This window comes from Calidris pugnax, unplaced genomic scaffold (assembly GCF_001431845.1).
Source record: "Calidris pugnax isolate Ruff unplaced genomic scaffold, ASM143184v1 scaffold44, whole genome shotgun sequence".
Classification (NCBI taxonomy): Eukaryota; Metazoa; Chordata; class Aves; order Charadriiformes; family Scolopacidae; genus Calidris; species Calidris pugnax.
Window position 1 is genome coordinate 45784653 of NW_015094506.1, and position 18601 is coordinate 45803253.

An 18601-nucleotide genomic window follows, 5' to 3' on the forward strand; every position below is an offset into this window, starting at 1 on the left:
TTTCATGTTAGCACAAAAGTGCTGAGTGCTTTGTATTGCACTTCTATAACAAAATATGTGATGTTTGGGTCTTGTGGCTGAAGCACCAGAGGACTCCACAAACGCAGAAATCTTCTCCCTGCAGTGTTCCAGAACTTCTCCCATGACAGCCAACAGCTAGTTAAAGTTTTGGCCCTGAATCTCTATCACACACTTACGTATTTCTTACTGACCTAAGAGCAAGAGATTGGTCTAGGGCTTGAGCTGGGAATACTGAAGTTTTAACCCAGCATTTCCTACTTGTCCACCATGTGAGCTTGGGGAGTTACTTATCCTTTCCATGTGTAAAAAAAGGGTTTATAATATCTGTATTTAAGAGGCACTAGTTCTGCTAGTTCACTATGAACCAATGCAGAAATTAAAAAAACAGAAATATTATGTAAAAGCCAAGAATAGTCATTCAGTAAAACCAGCTTTTCTGTAAAGGAACTTTTAGCCAGTATATTATATAGCAAGGAATTTTATCTTTAGAGATATTGTCTACTGAGCTGGGGTATTTGGTGCCCTAGTGTTAGAATAACCACAGTTTTTAATGAATGTATATTCACATAGACAGTTGTGTGATAAGGAGATACTATAATGTGCACTTTCCAGATGAGCTGGGGGAAGGACAGGCTTTGAGGATGTCCCACACTTCCAGTGAGCACTCAAAAGCATATTTACCTTTGGTTTGGACGGGCACTTGCATGTTGGATGCAGACCACAGCAGCCTTCATGTGATTCCGTGATTCCGTGATCTAGAAGTGTTGCCACGTAATCTCTGTCAAACTGACACGACAACCTAAAATGCTTCCTAGAAAGTCTTCAGCTCTGCCTACTGCATAAACCAAACAAAGCAAATATAAGCATGTGGAGCTGGATGTTGGGAACCAGCCTTGTCTTGGCTACTCATGGTTTGGGGCAGCTCAGGTCTGGAAGAGGCAGAGGCTGAGTTATTAAGACTGAACAGGAACACTGGTAAATCAGTGAGTAGGACCCAACTTCTGGGTTTGAATCCTGATCAGTGTAACAACTGCCATTCCCGTGTTTCTAGAGCTGTATTTAAGGTTAGTTTTCAGTTTGATTTTTGGTATACAATAAAACAACAGGACGCTGATACAAAAATCTTAGAAAAGTTTTCTGGGAATATTTTAGGAAACTGGTAGATACAAAGAACTGTCAATACATTCAAGAAAAATGAGTCTTGGTCACAATCCTGGAGCTAGTTCCATCTCAGCACAAGCTGTGTTCATACATAAAGCAGCTCCTTCCCACCACATTATGTACATTTGTGTCTATCGATTTCTACTGCATAGTTTCAAATATTTGCCAAAATATTTCACAAGAATGTCCAGAACAAATTGTCAGAAACAATTACTTGATGAAAAATGCTGTATAACTAATGCCATTCAGTAATTATTATCTGCAATAAACAGGAATCTCTGTAGTCAGATTGTCATACAAACAATAGTATAATAAACAAAAAATGTAAACAGCATGTTTTTCTTTGTCAAAGTATCAAATATTTGAATGTACCAAAAAATAAAAAAAAGGAATTCCCTTATTAGCCTATCACAGTGACAATTACACCGTGCTTCTGTACTGTTTGAACTGATTGTTCTTTGTGTCGTTCCCATTCCTCATCTTCTTTGTCCAGATCGAAAGTTTCTGGATAAATGGGAAGCTTGTCTTTTGGGCACTCCTCGTAATAACTTCGAACGTATTTTCCAACAGACCACCCTTTGTACTCCTCAGGCGTTTTGCATTCTAGGCCGTTGTAGTGAACATTGTAGTGATGCTTCAACCAGTAGAAAAGATAATGAATGTTGTAATCACATCTCCAAGGATTGTCTCTCAGCCACAGTATTTTCAGAAAGTAAAGATCTTCCAGTACTCCGTATTCAAAATTCTGCAAGCTGTTGTTTGATAGATCCAGCTCCTCTAAGTTATTGAGGCCTGAGAAAGCAGCTAGTCAAGAAGAAAAAGTTATTGGTACTGTATAAAGATAAGTTAGGGAAAAACATGCATGTCTGCAATTTTCATAATTATACATCTATTAATTTTATTTTTTTTAAAGGCTACAAAAAAGACTTTTAAAACACTGAACTTTAAAATACAGCTTGTGCCTTGAAAAGTGACATATCAGTATAAATATATTGACATTAGGGGGGTTGTACTGCTGGTGAAGTTATAAAACACCAAATGAGCATGCATGAGTGTAGAATAAGGACAGTGAGGGTGCATGAATGCCTGGTTTGCTTGTAGAAGTCTACTGCTATTGCCATGATACAGAAGTAGAAATATGGAAATAATTATGCATGAGATAATGTGCAGGGCTGGTAGTTTTTGTATGTATGTATTTGTGTGTGTGTATACAACCTTTAAATTTATATTTTAAGACATGGAAGATAATAAACATGGGCCTTCAAAATAATGCTTCTGCATCACATTTCAGAGAGCAGTTTGGAATTGCTGCAAATATACTGTTTCATTTAATAGCAGAAGTCTTACTTTAAATAAATTGACTATGTGTAATGTTAAACCCCATAAGTACCATTTTACTGATATTACCACTTCCTACTCCTGTTTAACCCAAAATGCTACTAGAGAAGGCCCATTTTGCTTCATACTTGCTATCTCTCTCTCCTTGTGTCTGCTTTCATTTCAAAATGAAATACACATAGGCAATAAGCAAATTCCCAAGAAGGCCACTGGATTTCTAATAACATACAACTTAAGAGAAATTATATGGAGTGATTTTTAACCCAAAAGAGTTTATCTATTACTTTATTGTCCAATGTAGTTTAAAACCAGCCCCATTATATGACATATTTTCTTAGATTTGGTAAAGATATTTTAAAAAATCATTCAACTATTTAGCATTTTGAGAAATGATTAGTTTTTTAGTCTGCAGAATTAAATTTTTGCACTTGGTTGGTTTAATATTGAGAAAGTGCAGTAGAAATCAGACTCTCTTCATTGACTTCCATGGTGAATACATTTCGGTGCAAACCTTTACCGTGTGAGTTGGTGGTACAACAGGTAAAATATGCACCAACTTCTAGATTTCTAAGTTCTTTTCCCCCCACATTTATATCTGATAAAGGAATCATCAAATTTTATAATTAATAAAAACCAAATCGCTTTTTAATTAATATGTAAAATTATTCTTACCAGGATCAATGTAAGCTATTCCATTACTGTTCAGGTTTAATATCTTCAGTTCACTGACATCTTCAAACTCTTTGGTTCGTAGTTGTCTAATTTTGTTGTTGGACAAATCAAGTTTAACTATATCAGGAGGTATGTTACCCGGAACTTTCTTTAAATCTTAAAAAGTGAAAAAGACATAACTTGTGTCAGCTTTAGACTGTTCTTGCTGCTTGTGGTACTACAGTTGCATACCACACCGTATTGTCAGTCTAGCCTTGTTTCATTTTTCATTTTTTCCCCCCACTACTAGTGTCAGCATGTTTTTTCAACCTCTGAATTCCATTGCTTTTTTAACTTTTATCTTTACATTTCAGGTGAAAGTTGCTCTCCATTAGTGCTTATAGTAAGGCCTCTTTCTGTGTTTTATATTTTCTTTTTAATAGAACCGTACTGTTCATTTGCATAGGAATAGGGTAGGTAGTGAAGATACTATGCTAATAAAATGTATGTGTGAAGGGCTTGATCCTTTAAAGAAAAGAAACCAGAGTAACTATATAAAAAATGCTAATTGGTATGCGAACATCTTCCATAACAAAACTATGGTGTGTTGTCTTACATCATTGTTTTGTGTTGCCAAAAAGTAAAATGTTCTAAATTTTATCAACACTAAAAATGCTAGTTGTTATAATATTTACAGTAATATATGTAGTTATAATTATAGTTCTGTAATTACAGTTATGTCGTGTTTCAGTAACATTTAAGACTTTATATTTGTCACAATACCTACAGCTGTTACATGTCCAGGCAGCACAGTGGCATTCTGTCTGTCCACTGCTCCATCCTACCTGTACCATTGGCGTTGCCAAAGTAGCTGAGCACCTCTCAGGCAGCTCCGTACGTGCCCTTACAGCCTTCCTCGCAAAAGAGTTACAGAAAGAATAACTTTGAGTCCGGTAGTAAGGGCACGTTCTTGAGAAGTACAAACTGTGGTTTGAATCCTCTCAGGATAATGTTAATAAAACTAATCTCCAGGATTATGTTCACTCAATGAGTGTTCTCATCCTGGGCTGTTATTAGAAGAAAACGAGCAGTATCTCTTCTTTGACCATCTTTGAATGAAAGCAAGTAGTCTCTGCATCTGTGCTGAAATTTGGCTTGTCAGTGTACTTCTGAAGTTCTGAGGATGTCTAATGCATCAGGTATTGTTGAGACTAAAGCAACATATCAGAGACTTCCTGCCTTATATCTGATTTTGAGCAGAGCTTTGGTATTATAAATACATAAATATTTTAAGTACTCTAGTCTGGTTGGAGTGCTTCCTGCTTGTGCAGATGTCAAAGCTTCAGAGCCTACTTATGATCTAATGAATGCAAATAATACATTAATTTAGAGACTTGGAGAGTCTGGCAGTACTAGAAAGCAGATTTTTTTCAACTGCTCCTGCAAATACAAATTATTTTGCAGAAAAGCAAACAGAAGTTACTTTTGCATCCAAATTTTGTTGCTCTTTTTGGTAAAACAGAATCAAGGGCATAGGATACTTTCATTCTCAAGGACTGAAAGATCCGGTGTATCACCAGTCTGATGAGATATATGGAAGAAGTTCTTCAAAAAGGAGAACATACATATGGTTATATGTATTTTTAAGATGTTTCTTCCATGAGCTTTCTGACATTAACTGAAAGCTGCTGACCTGTTGGCATATCTCCTCAGAGATACATAGTACTGGTATGCTGCTCGTCACTCCATCCCCTCCATTGTAAAGGAATAATGGATGGCAGCTTTTCATGTCATCTTACTGGTTTGGGAACTGATGCACCTTTTTTCCTACTTTAAAATCTTGTTCATGTGGTTAGAAGTATTTTTGTGTTTTCTCAGGTTTTTGGGTGCATAATACTCCTGTTTCTGAGGAAAATTCCAATGAAATTGTGCATCTGCTGCACAGTGATCATATGCAAAGGCAGCAAGTACAATGCTTTCATCAAAGATCACCATATGTTCAGAAATCCCAAATGTCCATGGGGTATCTGCATCCAGCTGTCAGGCATATGTACAGTAGATCTGATACTTCCTAAAAAATACCGAGCGTACTCATGTGTCCATGCTAGACATTCAGGAAGTCCTGGAGTGATATGTTAAGTTCTTGACCTGAAGGAGGGAGTCCCTGTACCCTCTAGTGCACTCATGTAGAGATTGAAGTAACCTTATTCCTTCATTATTAGTACTAAAGATAATAGACCATTTTTTTTAAATACTGTAAAAGCCGACCCCATTGAGTGTTTCTATGAACTTAGAGAAAAAAGTAACGTTTTTCTTGCCAAAAGTTTTTGATTATATTAATGTATTCAGCTCATCTCATTGATACAACTAAATGGGGAGAGCTGGAAAGGCTGTCTTTTCTTATATTAAGATTAGAATATATATATATTTATTGCAGTTTCCAGGAGACATAAGGTAATAATGATATAATTAAGATCCTATGACGGATTACTAAGATTGTAGTCTGTAACGTAATAATTAAGATCCTATTTACAGGGAAAGGTAAGGTAGGTCGATATTAAGAAATTAATAAACGTTAGCCAGTAAAAAGAATAAATTACTAATAGGCAGAAAAAAGTAAAAATGTAGAATCATAGAATGGTTAGAGTTGGAAGGGACCTTAAAGATCATCGAGTTCCAACCCCCCTGCCATGAGCAGGGACACCTCCCACTAGAGCAGGTTGCTCAAAGCCCCGTCCAGCCTGGCCTTGGATGCAGACCAAAATGTGGACCATTTTTTATAATGTACATAGTAGATAAACTCTGTAATCAAATACTGAAATCATTAATTCTTTATATTTGGGTATTGGCTCTTTATATTGACTTCTGAGCTTATCTCTGGCATTAAGATCCAAGAATAAGTGCACGCAGAGTTGTTACATAAATTTAAGTCACTGTTGGAGCAAATAGAGGTTTAGCAAACACATTATAAGATAGAAGTGGGCAAAACATCTGCAGGGATCTGATATTGCAGGCCACACTTCACAAAAGTTGGGAAAAAAAAATCCTCCCAATTTTGGCTACTTCTAGGAATGCTTTTTTTTCACCAGATTTGTAATGTTAAAGAATGACTCTTTTCTGAATCGTTTTGTTGTTTGCTTTGTTTCATCATGGGATAAAATATGGGAAATATAAAGCATGAATAAATGTGCACTTTGTGTTGATATATGTCCCAGCTGGTTTACCCTCAAGGCTTAACTGTGGCTTTTTGGAGCCTGAGAAGGATTTAGGAATGGAGTGGTTCCAAGTGTCTGAAAAACATTTCTTGAAGGGCCTTCAACTTTGGAATGTTTGCTGGGTGCTGGGAGGAAGAACAAAGAGGAGGTATTTCTTTATGAACAAAATGCAATTTCTTCCCTTAGTAGAAGAAATCTTGCACAGAAAATGTGAGGACGCAATGGCCCTCCTTTGCAATCAGGATCCTTTGGGCATTGTCAGCACAGCTGGCTCCTCCAGTCCTGCTTCACAGCTCGCTTCTCTCAAAGCTGTTGCTATCTTTGTTTGTACACTGGAAAGAAGAAAAGACACTCTGTGCTTCTCTCTATCGATATGACAATTTCAGCACAGCTGTAATTTGACCGATTAGCATGCGTATAGCTGTAAAATCAGAATAGCGAGGTGCCGATCATTCAGTAACTTAATTTTATTCCTGTTGATTTTTGTTGGGTGTCTCATACTAGAGCACTAAAGAATATTTGTGGAACTGGGGCTGCAGAGTAGGCGTAAAATCCAGAAAGAACTCCTACTTGTTGCTTGTAGTTAATGGGAGAAAAACAATTAACAGTATTAGTTAAAGTAAGTAAAGCAAGTACTTGTACTGTATTAATTTGCTGTAAGTGATATGTGAATAAATGTAGTAAGGGAGCAAGAACATTAAAGTCACAAATTCAGTTATAAGGACGGATACAAACCTTTTCTTCTGCAGTTCAGGGTTGGTACAGGAAACACATACATGTGGCACAAAGAGGAATCAAATTCTGGTTTGACAGCTTCAGGCTTATCCTGTTTTATGTTTTGGGGGTTCTGCCTGTCCTCTTCACTACAGAGCTGTTCAGCTTTTATCTGCTTTAACTTTTGATTTTTCAGTTCTATTGGGTGCACGCACTTGGCATAATTTCCCAAATTCCTATTTGTTGGAACCTGAAGCATTGTAATAAGAGTTTCTAGTTCACAGTTGCAATGCCAGGGATTATCATAAAGACGTAGGTAGTTTAGACTGGGTGTATAAATAAAAATCTCTTCAGATAAACTCTTAATTTGATTATGTTGAAGTAAGAGTGTGGTAAGTTTATTCAAACCAAAAAAAGCCTCGCTCTCAATTTTTGATATATCATTCTGTTGTAAATCCAGACTTTTCAGTGCTTTATACTTGGAAAACATATTATTCTTCAATTTACGAATCCTGTTTCTTGCTAGCAGCATGTGTTTTAAATCCTCTGGCCAATCAGGTGCCACAAAAATCAATTTTCTTTCCTGGCAATCTAGGTATTTCTCATAAAGATAAGTGTATATATCACATGGGAGGCCTTGGGCATTGCGCTTAACAGTGCTAGATGCTTTCCTTAAAGTATTTTCTCTTTCATTGTTTCTCAAACTCCTATTCCTTGTCTTCCTACAGTCAGATGCTTTACAAAGAAGAAGTAGTAGTATAATAGTAACTACTTGCATCCTGACATTCAGCTGGCCCCAGTTATTTTCTGTGACAGCTGGAAAATTTTGGACAGTCTTATTCAGTGTTGTTCAGATCTGAGGAGGCACAGCTGGGGTGTGTGGGATCCCTGCGTTGGAAGAAAAGTAAAACATTAGAACAGATGGAACAGGCATTTTCATGGAGGCTTGTACATAATATGCAGCGTTCAGTCAAGTACTCAATCATCACACTACTTGGGAATTCACAAATACTTTGAAGATTTAACATCCTACCTTTTTTTTTTTTGGTGGCTTTTATTGCCTCTGGTGTACTGTTATTCATTTTGATTAAACATGGGAAACTATATGGATGGATTTCTAACTGATCTTTCTTAGAAGGTTTTCGTGTATTTAGGAAAATGGCATCAGGCTGTATCTTTTTTGTATTTAAGTTCATCTTGAAAGAGGAGCTTGAAGCTGTTATTTTCCAGCTTTCTGGGTGTTGACCCACTGGAACACATACAGAGCCAGACCAGGGAAAGTCATCTAGTGTCTATCAAACCCTATCAAACTGGACTTGTGTTCAGGTGGAGCCCCAATTTTTCATAACTAGCCCTGCTACAATCAAGTGTTATGGTCTGTGTCAGGTAGACAAAGCTGGCTGGGCTACTCTGAAATGGACCCAAAAATAACAATTTGCAAGAGCCTATGAGGCTATATGTTGTCAGAGTGTGGGCAAAGGGAACCTGCAGGTCCTGGCTGTGGCCTGCTTCAAACCACTTCCATGTCTGGCCACCTGAGGAGGGAGAGTACAGAGAGGTAAGCTGGGAGCTTTTGCTTTTCCAAGCAAGTCAAATATAGTCATTAGAGAACGATAGAATCATAGAATGATTTAGGTTGGAAGGGACCTTAAATAAAGATCATGGAATTCCAACCCTCCTGCCATGGGCAGGGTCAGCTTCCGCTAGACCAGGTTGCTCAAAGCCTCATCTAACCTGGTCACAAACACTATTAGGAATTATTAATAGGGGAAGACAAGGACTGCTCCCTGCAACCGCGTCCAAAATTGCCGCAGTATTTTTAGTACTTTTTTGGCTTATGTTCCCTCCTGAATTTCCGCAGTACTCCTGTTCACTTCCCTTTTCCTTCATTTTTCATGAAATTTGGCCCCAAGATTGTGTTTCCTTAGAAACATTTTAACCCTTTACGTTTTTTTTTTTTCTAACTTTTTCCATCTCATAAATTTCCTACTTTTGCTAGTCAGTGTCATTCCTTCTGATTTTTTTTTTTTTTATTTCTTCACTGTTTGGCTTAACTACTTACTTACTTCTGTATGACTGTGGACAACTTTACGTTATGCTCAGTCCTTTTTGACCTTAGCACCTGGGAAGGTATTGAATCCCAATCTGGAGTGCAGATCATCGCAAAGATGTTCTGTTTCTAAACCATCATTGTTTTGGGCTCAAAAAACTTGTTTTATCTGGAGGAAAGGTGGCGCAATAAATCAACTAATATCAGGTAAAGTTTTTGGTAGAACTTTTAAATTGGTAGATGAGTTTAAACCACATCTTGACTGTTGGGCATTCTCAGTATTTGTGCAGTTCTTACTCATTAGACAGATGAGTCTAAAAGTCCGGTCTGTGCGTGCTACTGCGTCCCCCTAATCCGTGTGTTAATGTTACCTTTGCAAAGCCATTGACTGGTTTCTCCACTTTGTTCCTGCGGTTGCCAGTTGTCTATCTGCATTCAGATTCTGTTAATTCACAGTGTAAATGAGTGTTTACATTGGCGACTTTGTCCATTACATGAAAAAACGAAACTTTATTTGTTACTTTTTGGGAACTATATGCTAGTCAGTGTAAATTGATGTGTTTTAATAATTTGAATCATAACTGGGATCTTCTATGTTGTTTTGAACTGTTCATTGTTCTGCGAACGTGATAGCTCATTCTATCCAGGAGAGCTCGGAAACAGAAAAAAGAACTTGGGGAGGAAAGGCAGTAAATACTTACGGTAATATTCTTTTCTCTTCCTTTCCACCTCCAGGATCTGAACTGGCATTTATTTCTAGTACTACATTCTGTCTGATAATTAAATTATAGTCAGCCATAATACCACCATGTGTAGCTACTTTCAGTAGTGTAGAATCATAGAATCATAGAATGGCTTAGGCTGGAAGGGACCTCAAAGATCATCTAGTTCCAACCCCCCTAGGGGGACACCTCCCACTAGAGTAGGTTGCTCAAAGCCCCGTCCAGCCTGGCCTTGAACACTTTCAGGGAAGGGGCATCCACAACTTCCTTGGGCAACCTGTTCTAGTGCTTCACCACCATCACTGTAAATAATTTCTTCCTGGAATCTAATCTAAATCTCCTCTCTTCCAGTTTGAAGCCATTACCCCTTGTCCTTTCACTACATGCCCTTGTAAAAAGCCCCTCTGCAGCTTTCTTGCAGGCCCCCTTCAGGTACTGGAAGGCTACTATAAGGTATAGAGCCTTCTCTAGGTTGAACAATCCCAACTCTCTCAGCTTGTCTTCATAGGAGAGGAGCTGCAGCCCTCTGATCATCTTCATGGCCTTCCTCTGGACCCTTTCCAACAGCTCCATGTCCTTCTTGTGTGGAGGACTCCAAAGTTGGACACAGTACTCCAAGTGGGGTATCACCAGAGCAGAGTAGAGGGGGAGAGTTACCTCCCCCAACCTGCTGTCCAGGCTTCTTCTGATGCAGCCCAGGATACAGTTGGCCTTCTGGGCCGCAAGTGCACATTGCTGGCTCATGTCAAGCCTCTCATCAACAAACACTCCCAAGTCCTTCTCTTCAGGACTGCTCTGATATTCTCCACCCAGCCTGTATTTGTGCTTGGGATTGCCCTAACCCAGGTGCAGCACCTTGCACTTGCCCTTGTCGAATTTCATGAGGTTGACATGGACCCACTTCTCAAAGTCTGTCCAGGTCCCTCTGCATATGCCATCCAGCATGTCAACTGTGCCACACAGCTTGGTGTCATCAGCAAACTTGCTGAGGGTGCAAGTCACCAATCACACTGTCCATGTCACCAACAAAGATGTTAAACAGCACTGATGCCAATACTGACCCCTGAGGAACGCCACTCATCACTAGTTTCCACTTGGACATCAAACTGTTGACCTCAACTCTTTGAGTGCAAGCATCTGGCCAGTTCCTTATCCACCAAGTGGTCCATCCATCAAATCTGTGACTCTCCAATTCAGAGCCCAGGATGTCATGTGGGATGATGTCAAACGCTTTGCACAGGTCCAGGCAGATGATGTCTGTTGCTCTCCCCTTATCCGCCAACACTGTAACCCTGTCATATACAGTCACTGCATTTATCAGGCTTGACTTGTCCTTGGTGAAGCCATGTTGGCTGTCACGAATCACCTCTTTATTTTCCATATGCCTTAGTGTGTTTTCCAGGAGGATCCTGCTCCATGATCTTGCTGGGCACAGAGCTGAGACCAACTGGCCGAGTCTTCCTTTTTCCCCTTTTCGAAAGTGGGGGTTATGTTTCCCCTTTTCCAGTCAGTGGGAACTTCACCAGACTGCCATGAATTTTCAAATATAATGGAAAGCATCTTAGCAACTTCATCCACCAGCTCCCTCGGGATCTGCAGATGGATTTCATCAGGTCCCATGGACCTCTGTGTTCCTTAGATGGTCTCATAGTTGATCTTCACCTATTGTGAGCTGTTCTTCATTCTCACAGCCCCTGCCTTTGCCTTCTGCAAGTTGGGCAATGTGGTTAGAGCCCTTTCCGGTGAAGACTGAAGTAAAAAAGTCATTGAGTACTTCAGCCTTCTCCATATCCTGATGACCAGGTCTCCTGTTTGCATCTGGAGAGGGCTCTTATCTTCTCTGGCATTCCTTTTATCACTGACATACCTATAGAAGTTTGTCTTGTTGCCCTTGACGTCCCTGGCCAGATTTAATTCTAGCTGGGCTTTAGCTTGCCTAACCTGGTCCATGGCTGCTTGGACAATTTCTCTGAATTCTCCTAATCTATAATGCCATATCCTTATAAAACTAACATTTGTTTTCGCAAAGTTTTGCATTTAGTGTCTCCAATGTTAGCACTCATCTCTTCATCAGTATTATTTTTATCATAACCAGTGTTTTCTCAATGTTGGCTGGTATTTTGTCATTTTACATTTATGTTGAAGTTTGGAACAGCTGTCCCATAGCTAATCTCAGCGCATGTTATCCCAGTTACCTGAGCATGCTGTTGCCACCAAATGTTCATTTCTTTTGATGTGTAAATAGCATGTACCCAAGAAAGAATTCTCCAGAGCAGGTGAAGCTTTCAATGTATCGACATGTTTAAAAAAAAAAAAAAAGAGAAAAATTCTCCACTGACAAAACATATTTTGCAGTTAACTTGTACCTCGTTAATAAGAAATTTTCCCAGTCACACATGATAATTCTGATTTAAAACCATAAGATGCCACTGTTTTTATTGCCAGTTTTTGAACAAAAAGTGAAGCTGATTGTTTCTGAGATTATGGGGGTGTGTGAAAAGTTGCTGTCCTGTGAAGATTTTGATAGCAGGCAAATTTCATAAACATTTTACAAGTCATCTCAAAAGCTTTAGCTCACCACAGGTCCTGTGTGTGAGGGAACTAATACAAAGTCCTCAGAGGTGGCAGTGTTGCATCTCATAATGCTGCATGTGAATTGGGCTGTTGTATATCAGATGTCTGTTTCTGGAACGAGGAACAAGTGAAGTGTAGGCTGAGCGTGCTCAAACCTGTTGGGTCATTTTTGATTCTCTCCTGCTGTTCCATACAGACATTTTGACCTACTGACAAAACATATTTTGCAGTTAACTTGTACCTCGTTAATAAGAAATTTTCCCAGTCACACATGATAATTCTGATTTAAAACCATAAGATGCCACTGTTTTTATTGCCAGTTTTTGAACAAAAAGTGAAGCTGATTGTTTCTGAGATTATGGGGGTGTGTGAAAAGTTGCTGTCCTGTGAAGATTTTGATAGCAGGCAAATTTCATAAACATTTTACAAGTCATCTCAAAAGCTTTAGCTCACCACAGGTCCTGTGTGTGAGGGAACTAATACAAAGTCCTCAGAGGTGGCAGTGTTGCATCTCATAATGCTGCATGTGAATTGGGCTGTTGTATATCAGATGTCTGTTTCTGGAACGAGGAACAAGTGAAGTGTAGGCTGAGCGTGCTCAAACCTGTTGGGTCATTTTTGATTCTCTCCTGCTGTTCCATACAGACATTTTGACCTCCATTTTACACAACATAAATAATCAGCTACAATTTCCCTCTCAAAAGTTCTGTTGCATATGGTGTATGTGAATATAGTGTATCAGGAATAAGTGTCAGAAGGTTAATGAATTTAAATTCATTGAAAAACCAGTATGAAAGAATCCCTGCACAATTTGGCTATAACAGAAAACAAGGATTTTTAGTAGTCTGTGTGCTGAAGCTTAAGTCATAAGAAAGCTGTCCCTTTAAAATTGGCAGAAGCAGGCATGTGCTAAAAATCCCGGGTCATAAAAATGGGTCACATGACCTGTACAGAAAATCAATGCCTCTTCAGAAGTATTGGAAGGTTTTGATCGCGGTCTTCAAAATGCAGTAAGAAAGGCCTCCCTGTATCTGTGCAATATTGCAGCAACTTATACTTAAAATGCCTCAGAACTACCAGAGTATAAACCCCAAACTCTTAATTTGTGATCTATTTTGCCAGATAATTTTGGAAGTGTACTCTCTCTGAGTTTGATTTTCTGCCCTCATTTCTGTGGAATATGTCACTAAAATGCAAAAAGGCTTGTGCTTCTACAAAGAAGGATACATTTATTTCTGTATTTAATAAGAATTAAGTGTTTCCATTTAAAAAAACAAACACCCACACTGGAAAGACATGACCTTATATTCTAATATCTGGTTCTGTTGCACATTGTGTGTCTTGATTCTTGTTAGATATTTTTTTTCATGAAATGTAATCTTGTGTTTAATTTCTTAATATTTTTCTATGATCCTTTTTTATAGAATAACATTCTTTTCCAGCTTCCTATCTCTTTCTTTGGTATTCAGTTCAAGTCAGCATGTTTCCCTACTCTATATTGAAAGTATTAAGTCAGTTCCAAAAATGTATGCCACTCCTTAAGCAGTCAGCTCCTCAGTGGGTGTTCCCATCTTTCTCCAAAATGCCTACTTCTGCTGACTTGCAGAACTGCATGACTATATTCCTACAACTAAATGTCTACCAGAGCAGTAGGTCCTAATTCTAGGTTTTGATTTTCTGTGTGCTTTCATTTGTGGTGCTTGTGGCAATTGTTATTTATTCCACTTAGAAACGGAGCTCAGTAAAATGAATAGTTTTCAGTATGTTATAAACCAAAGCTGCAGATGGAAACTTAAGTATATTCAGGGTATAGATTCTTGCTTTTACAGAGTGCTGTTGATTAATATTTTCCACTTATATAGCTTGCTTTCTTTCAACTAATGTTTAGTATAAAGAATGCTTTCTAAAAGAATTGATCAAAATCTAACACTGGATGATTCCTTTTTGGGTAATTCCCTTTTGTATCCATTTCAATTTTTCAAATACTTTTAACAGTACTCTTGTAAATAATTATATGACTTGAGAAGCTCTGACTGTATATTTATGCTTTTAACGTCCTTTACTAGAGTCCTGGTTTTCATTTCCAGCAGGCACTGCTTGTAAAATCAATGGCAAAGACAGTCCAGCAAACTTACACTGAAGAGTCTATTTGCTTTCAAAGTATGCACACAAAAATCCCAGTTAATTAAAAAAGTATGCTCTTACAGTTATTTGAGATAACTTTAAAATGATACTGTTTTCTTATGGTAAAATATATTGTGTGATAGTGCTATTGCCCAGGAACTTGCAATACAAAGAGCAGAGGAAAAAGAACAGCAGAGGAAAGGGACTTTCAAACCTCAGCAAGGAGATAATTCTACTTCATATAGAACATCTTTTCTTTACAGTAACTTTCTGAATACTTAACTATGATATTGTTCTTTTGATTCTGTAACATACCCTTGTAATCCCTGTTGGTTGGTTTTTTGGGTTTTTTTGGATTTTTTTGCAAAGCAGCTTCCCCAGTTTACAGTATCTGAATTTAGCTCACTGCAGAAAATTCAGAGACAAAGGTTTACGGTACCTGGGCTCTGGAAGAGGCTGTCACAAGCTCATCTGTGTGGACCTTTCAGGTTGCATCCAGGTTTGTAGTTCACGTCTTTCTTTCATTCTGTGAAGAAGAGAATCCTTTATATGACTGGCTGCATCCTGCATTCATGGTATACTGGAGTTGAACAAGCGCTGCAGCAGACTTCCAGGGTTTTGGATTACATGACTACAGCTGTTTAAATTTTGCTAAGGAATAATAGCACTATAGGTTTGGATCACCTCCAACAAACTGTCAGATCTATAAACAGCTAGTACTTACTGCATAATGAGAACAAGGCTTGCTTTTTGTAGCCATAAATAGTCTAATTCTGTGTCATGATTAGTTAGGATTTTAAACCGGGAGCTTTGAAAATGCAGTTTTTACAAAGATATCAAAAAATAAAAGCCACTCTGCTCTGGAAAATAAGAATTTACATTTTATTTCCTGAGAAGGAAATTAATTAAAAAGTGAACTTTTGTTACTGCTTTTTAATGGTTTAATATATAAATCAAAGTAGTATTTATAACTGCATTCTAAAAATAGTTAATGGTTTAGATTATCTTAGTCTCCTACTAAACTTCTAAAGAAAACCAAGGTTTTAGAATCTGGTACTATTTTAGAAACTTTCAAATATATACTGTATCTGGAAACATACTTCGAAAGCAGTATGAAATGCCAAACTGTAAGGCAATAAAAGTCTGCCAATGTTTCTATGAAGACTCCCACATACTTTTCTTTATACACTGAGAAGGTTCTCCAAATTACAAAATACATCTGAAATGATAAAGAGAGGGAGTCTGAGGCGTATAACGGGGCTTAACGTCCCATCTAGCAGAAGCTTCTCAGACCCAAGGATGAAGGCAGATGGGGCAACCGTCTTGTTCTGGCTGCTCTTTACTCTGAGTGTCTGTTTCTCCTTCCTTATTGTGCAGTGAGTGTGAAACGTGAAACAAGGGCTAAGGTTAGAGGGAAGTTAAGAACTACCTACCTCTGAGTTACTTTCTCAAAATGCCAGTAATTGCTCATTTTTTCCAAAAGCAACATTACTGCTTGTTCAGAAGTGCAATCATGAGCTGCAAGGATCTGCCTCTAGAAAGCATGGTTGAATAGTAGTCAGAGAAAAGTGATCATCATCGAACTGGGAAAACCACAATCCTCCCCTTTCCAGAGGAAAGTGGGTTTGCTTGCCAGCGTTTGAGAGCTCCGAGAGGGATTCCACAGCTTCCTCCATTTTGGGTTTCCTCACGGTTCTGGAACGGGGCTTAATGATTATTACTGAGTACTTGAGTAAACAGTTAAAACCAAAAAGAGCATCAAATTACATCACTGCTGCAGAAAGCATTTTAGTGAGATAGAATTTTTTTTTTTTTCCCCTCGTTGGATGAACTAAAACAAAAGGAAGTTCTGTAAGGTTAATGTTTCAGAATTAGCTAGAAAAATATTGTGAATCTATAGTATAATCATTTCAATTATGCTAAAAATTGTTCTATAAAGCAGAATATATATTTTATAGTATATATGTTTTTTCCTTTTTTTGCATGTTTACTGTTTTTCTTTTATTTTAACATTACAATTCTTATATTACCATTACTACCGTAAGATTTGAATGTCTATTTAAAAAGCGCATCTGTAAAATGCCTGATTATGCTAATGATTTTGCAAGTGGCAACTTAAGGACCTGGACATTTAAATAGCTTGTTAAAACATAACTAGGCAGAAAACTGAATTAAGCACGTATTTTCTAGTCCTTTTTCATAAAACAAGACAGACTTTCCTTTAACTTATCATTAATACATGGTAATAATACTGGATGAATTGTAGGTATATTTTTTTTGCATAAAATCTCAGAAATCAAGGTTGAGTCTTTATGACATGGATGTTAAATGTTTTCATTAATGAGTTTCAAGGTATTTTCATAAAAATATAGATATTTGCTTGTGTCCCGCTCAAAAGGTGTCCTATTACGCCATTGATATTCTCAGAGAATTACCTAGAAAGCATTACATTTCTCTGTCCTGTTGCTGATGCTGAACAGTATAGGTGACAAATTTTCTGCTATTGGACACAAAACTGCAAAGACGGAAGAGTATAAAGCAATTGCGTGTCATTTACCGACATTATACAACTAGAACAGTTTAGTGAGAGATATTTTCAGTTAAATTAGAAGCATGGAGATTTGCAAAGAACTTGTCTTTTATTTTTGGTGCCAACAACTATGGCTGATTTTCAGACTGGAGTTATTCTGGCCCAAAATGTGGTCGAGCAGTCTATCAGTTGCTGTATATTAAAACAGCTGGATAAGAGATCACAAGACACTGGGAAAAATAAATTTGACTCTTTCATTTCATGATGTCCTGCAGTGTTTGTGGGGATGTCAGAGAAGCTATTGGCGAATGTGTAGACTTTACCAGTTTTCATCATCTGAGTTCTTTCTGCTCTGGCCTCATTGGGAGAATTCTTATTTTGGCAGCTGCTGTAAAATTCTGTCTTCTTCAGACGTATCAAGCAGCAAAAAGGGGCCATCACTTGGGGAGAAAAAATTGAGCCGTGTTCTTTATTTATTGAAGAAGAGGACTTGTTTACATTTCCTCAGTGCAAACTTGTGTAACAAAAGAGTACTTTATTATAAGTTACACATGCACTATTCCATATTTTTAGAAATATGCTAATTCAGGAGTTAGTAGAAGATTTTTTTTGGAGAGTGGAAAATTAAAAGAAAAATAACATGTGGAGGCAAGCCACCAATGTAGTGTGCCAAACATCTGAAAGGATGTCACAATTCATTTTATCACTCTTGACAAACACAGAATAAAAAAAAAGATTGCCCCTTGTGCACCACAAGAGCACTTCCTCAGTCCTGAATTTCAAGTTTCTCCCCTCACAGTGCATAGACAATACTCGAATCATAGAACAGTGTTTCCTCAAAATCCCTTTGGCGCTGCAGACAGCGGTCTGCCTTACAGGGTGGATTCTACAAATGCTGTCAGTTCGAGGGGAGAAAGAAGGGATTTTCAAGCGGTACTGTATATGTAGCAAATAAGCCAAAACTGGAATAAAAATTCTGTGTATTCCTATTCTTTGAAATTAAAAAACTATAAAAAAGATGAAATAAAATGAATTTTGGCATTCTTACAGGCATTTAATCATTTCACTACGTTTATTTTGTAAGTCCACAGGGACAAATCCTTAGCTGTGGTTTGCTGAATGTTTGTTTTGATGTACTTTCATTTCAGATCAAAGTTTACTAGTATACAGATAAGAAAAAACCCCGAATCAGTCATTTAAGTATTAGACTGAAGACCCCTCACAGACAAGGAATTATATTTCATATATGATTATTGCATTTACTGCTGATCCTGTACATGCAAGAAAAAAGAATACATTTATTCAATGATCTTACTGAGTCATGCAGGAAGAGTCAGTTTTGCAGAATTTTATAGGATCTAAGACTCATAATAACCTTCAAAGCATCCTCCCTCACAATTGTTTTGAAGAAGGAAGTTTAAGTGGGATTTTACTGATCTGGGGCAAAGAACACAGTATTAAATTCCATGTGTATCCAAACATGAATTCTTGGGTCAAGCTG

At 37.8% G+C, this 18601-nt stretch overlaps 1 protein-coding gene across 3 annotated transcripts; it reads right to left on the reverse strand.

Moving 5' to 3' along the window:
- Positions 1–1065: 1065 nt before the first annotated feature.
- Positions 1066–16139, reverse strand: LRRC17 (leucine rich repeat containing 17). Of its 3 annotated transcripts, XM_014964345.1 has the most exons (5): positions 16004–16139; positions 15010–15096; positions 7122–7988; positions 3193–3348; positions 1066–1986 (listed from the first exon to the last, which is right to left on the reverse strand). In XM_014964345.1, the coding sequence occupies exons 3-5, from the start codon at positions 7876–7878 to the stop codon at positions 1583–1585; spliced, it is 1317 nt and encodes a 438-aa protein (XP_014819831.1). In that variant the 5' UTR covers positions 7879–7988; positions 15010–15096; positions 16004–16139; the 3' UTR covers positions 1066–1582. The 3 variants fall into 3 exon arrangements, with proteins under 3 accessions (XP_014819831.1, XP_014819829.1, XP_014819832.1); XM_014964343.1 differs by lacking the exon at positions 16004–16139 and having other exon boundaries at positions 15010–15186; XM_014964346.1 differs by lacking the exons at positions 15010–15096; positions 16004–16139 and having other exon boundaries at positions 7122–7990.
- Positions 16140–18601: the final 2462 nt, after the last annotated feature.